The sequence below is a fragment of the Sinohyriopsis cumingii genome, chromosome 14 (assembly GCF_028554795.1).
Source record: "Sinohyriopsis cumingii isolate HCF-2022 chromosome 14, ASM2855479v2, whole genome shotgun sequence".
Lineage (NCBI taxonomy): Eukaryota > Metazoa > Mollusca > Bivalvia > Unionida > Unionidae > Sinohyriopsis > Sinohyriopsis cumingii.
The window spans coordinates 64,150,369-64,154,292 of NC_142974.1; the positions used below are offsets into that span (position 1 = coordinate 64,150,369).

The following is a 3,924-nucleotide window of genomic DNA, read 5'->3' on the forward strand; positions in this document are numbered from 1 at the left end:
TTGCACTGTTCGTTGTCAGTTTATTGCATGTATATATATATATATATATATATATATATATATAATTTCTTGCTTTGCTCCCATTTGTCCCTGATCTGCTTTCATGTTTCTTTTCTCTCCAAAAGAAGGTCACTTCTTCCTAAAATTCATCAAGAAAAAAACCCAATGATATATTGTTCTCAAAGAAATGATTATGTCTTATCTTAGTTAACTCGGTCATCGTTATTTGAAAACACATATCTGTCTTGACGCTTTAAGAATTTGTCCATGATAACTTCCTGGCCTAGGACTCTGGCATTTTTGTACACCCAATAATAAATGTTATGATCTATTAATTTTCAGACTGAAAGTTAATTTTGTTGATGCAGAAGGTGCTGAATTACATTATAATAAATAGCAAAGAAGGACTTTGTCTAAAATACTGTAATTTTAATGTGGGAATCAAAATATACAGAGAAGCTTAGAAAAGAAGGATATCATTTATTTTACTTCAAAGACAAATAAGTATGACATCAAATCATCCTACAACAAGAAATTGTTGTAGAGAAATAAAGGATAGAATTTAAATATATGTCCTTTATCTTTTATGTATGTTTTTATTTTCACTTATACAGTATGATGCCAACAAGCATTTTTTATATAAAAAAATTATATTATTTTAATGCAGTGCTCAAAAACTCTGACAGCCCAATGCTATTAATGCTTTACACATACTGCAAACAACACAATGACATATGTCAACTCATTTCTGACCAGGATTTACTTAAGAGAATCCAGCAGAGAAATTTGAACACCAGGACCATCCAGTCCCTAGTGAGTGTAGTGATGAACGCTAATGACATGCATTACCTTCAAACCCCTTTGAACCAAAATGAATTTATATTCAGATTTGTAGCTATTGCAACATTGTGTGACAATATCAAAAAAGTGGAAAATCTGGGCATGTGGAAATTAGAGTCCATGCTTGTGGCATTTCAGCAGGGCTGGTTAGTTTATTTAAGTCACCAGCCCTGGGCCTCTGTTTAAACACATTTCTCTTTGAGCACTGGCTAATGTGCAATTACCCTGACAGAACCAACAAATTCTGTGAAGATCACTATCACCACATCATCGTATAATGATTGTTTGTCTCTTTCCAATAAATATTTTGTCTGACACTTCAAAGAGAGGGTCCCAGTGATTATAAAAGAACATAATACTAACTTCAGCTGGCAATGCCCTGCCTTTCCTTGTGTTGCCATTACGTAACTCATTGTGCAATGTCAAATCTGAGTTTACACTAAATGATTTACCATTTAGGGTACTGGATGGCAGTGGTCAATAGCATGTGAGTTCAAGTCCTGGGCTCGCCCAATTTGAGTATGTGACAATGGTTACCAGTAGCTTCCAGTTAGTTCTTACTCCAACAGTTATACTGACTGCAATGAATAGCCTATCTTGTACTGAGAAACAGAACTGATCCCAAAACAACAACAACAAATTACCATTTATTTATTTCACACTTTGATTGGGATTTTTTTTATCAGTATGTATAATCAAGTGTCTAGATAAACTAGAGTTCTGGCCAAACACTTTCCCACATATTTCACATCTGTAGGGTTTTTCCCCAGTGTGTATTCTGGCGTGTTTTGACAAATTGCTAAGAGCATTAAACAATTTCCCACATATTTCACAATTGTATGGTTTGTCACCCGTGTGCATTCTCATGTGCACTGTCAACGTAAACTTTACTGGGAAACATTTACCACATATTTCACATTTGTATGGTTTTTCACCAGTATGTGTCCTAGCGTGTGTAATCAATGTTAAACGCTCACTAAACATCTTTCCACATATCTCACATTTGAATGGCTTGTCGCCAAGATGTATCTTCATGTGTTTTGTCAAGCCAGAGTTCAAGGAAAACGATTTAGCACATAAATCACATTTGTACGGTTTCTCACCAGTGTGTATCTTAAAGTGAGTTGACAAGCTAGTGCTCTGGCTAAAAAATTTCCCACATATTTTACATCTGAAGGGTTTTTCACCAGTGTGCATCCTTGTGTGCGCTGACAAATGGGTGCTCTGGCTGAACAATTTCCCGCATATTTCACATTTGAATGGTTTGTCACCAGTATGTATCTTCAAATGTAAGGATAAATTTGAGCTCTGGCTAAACATTTTTCCACATATATCACATCTGAATGGTTTTTCACCAGTATGTACATTCAAGTGCCTTGTCAAATGTGATCTCTGATTAAATAATTTCCCGCATATTTCACATTTGAATGGTTTGTCACCAGTGTGCATCCTCATGTGTGTTGACAAATTTGAACTCTGGCTAAATAATTTACCACATATTTCACATCTGAATGGTCTGTCGCCGGTGTGCATCCTTATGTGCGTTGACAAATTAGAACTCTGCCTAAACGATTCCCCGCATACTTCACATTTAAATGGTTTGTCGCCAGTGTGTATCTTGGAATGTGAATCCAAATGAAAGCTCCTGCCAAACAATTTCCCACATATCTCACATTTGAATGGCCTATAGCCAGTGTGAATTTTCATGTGTGTCGACAGACTAGAGCTCTGGCTGAAGAATTTCCCACATAGTTCACATTTGAAAGGTTTGTCACCAGTGTGCTTCCTCATGTGAGTTAACAAATTTGCTTTCTGGATACACATTTTACCGCATATTTCACATTTGAATGTTTTCTCACCAGTGTGTATCTTTAAGTGTGTTGTCAAACTAGATCTCTGATTAAACAGTTTTCCACAAAGTTCACATTTATAGGGTTTATGGCCTGTGTGTATCCTCAAGTGTACATATAAATTTGATTTCTTGCTAAACACTTTCCCGCACATTTCACATTTTAATGCTTTCTCACCACCGTGCAACATCGATTGTTTCATCGATTGTTCCATCTAATCGATTGTTCCATCATTCTTTCAACCATCTGATTAAGACATCAATGTCAAGTGCAATTCAGATCTGTGTCGTGTGTCTCTGTATTTATTACCCTACAATTCTCTACCCCAAAAATGGGTCATAATTCTATAGTGAACTCCCATGAGTCGCAAATGCCAGTCATTTTCTGATTTTGTAATAGACTTACCATACTCGGAAACGGAAGTCTTGTCAAAACGTACCCAAGTGAAATCGTACTCAAGTCAAAACGTAACCAATGTCAAAAACGTAACCAAGTCGAAATGTGCCTGAAATCAACCAAGTTCCAAAGAGATAAGGTTCTGAGATTCATGGTTTTAGTTTTAGATGTTGACAGTTCTACATAGCATTAACTGCTATTTCTCAATAAATCGTGGGATTTTATTAATTTTTTTGAAAATTTAAAGGTATATAACAAAAATATCATTATCATAATAATTCGATCTGAATTACTATAGTAAAAGTCATACAGATCATGTATGCGTTCAGTATCGACCATTTCAGTAACTGATATAGTCGTTTAGAATTTGATTTTGACGCACCTTTAATTGGCGATTATTCACTTTATTTGGATCCACGTGCATCTGTATTCATTTAGAAGGTCTTTTTTTACATGCACAGAGAAACACACACAGACAGAATGTTAAAATACGTGGACATCTTTGGACGAGGTCAGTCTGAAGGACCTATCCAAGACATACCAGATTGAATGTTGCACGGTGATGTCACAGTGAAAGCAACCCGCGTGGTAAAACAAATTAATGTTACCCTGTTCATTGTTATGAATGTTATCCTCTTATTTGTTATGATAGATCCGACGACCTCTTTTCTTGACCCATTCAATATTTCGGTACCATTGTAAAAGTCCATAGCGATCAATAACTCTCGTCTGGAAGTTAACGTGCAGAGCATTCAACATTTAGGATTGAATATGCTTTTGTTAAACTATTTCAGTAATAAATTTTAGAACAACAATTAAAATTTAATTTATGTTGAGT

The 3,924-nt window shown here is 35.5% G+C and overlaps 1 protein-coding gene across 1 annotated transcript; it reads right to left on the minus strand.

Moving 5' to 3' along the window:
• Positions 1-466: 466 nt before the first annotated feature.
• On the minus strand, positions 467-3,096 carry LOC149784009 (uncharacterized). Its single transcript, XM_089932110.1, has one exon. It carries the CDS (start codon positions 2,902-2,904, stop codon positions 1,492-1,494), a length of 1,413 nt encoding a protein of 470 aa, XP_089788236.1. The 5' UTR covers positions 2,905-3,096; the 3' UTR covers positions 467-1,491.
• Positions 3,097-3,924: the final 828 nt, after the last annotated feature.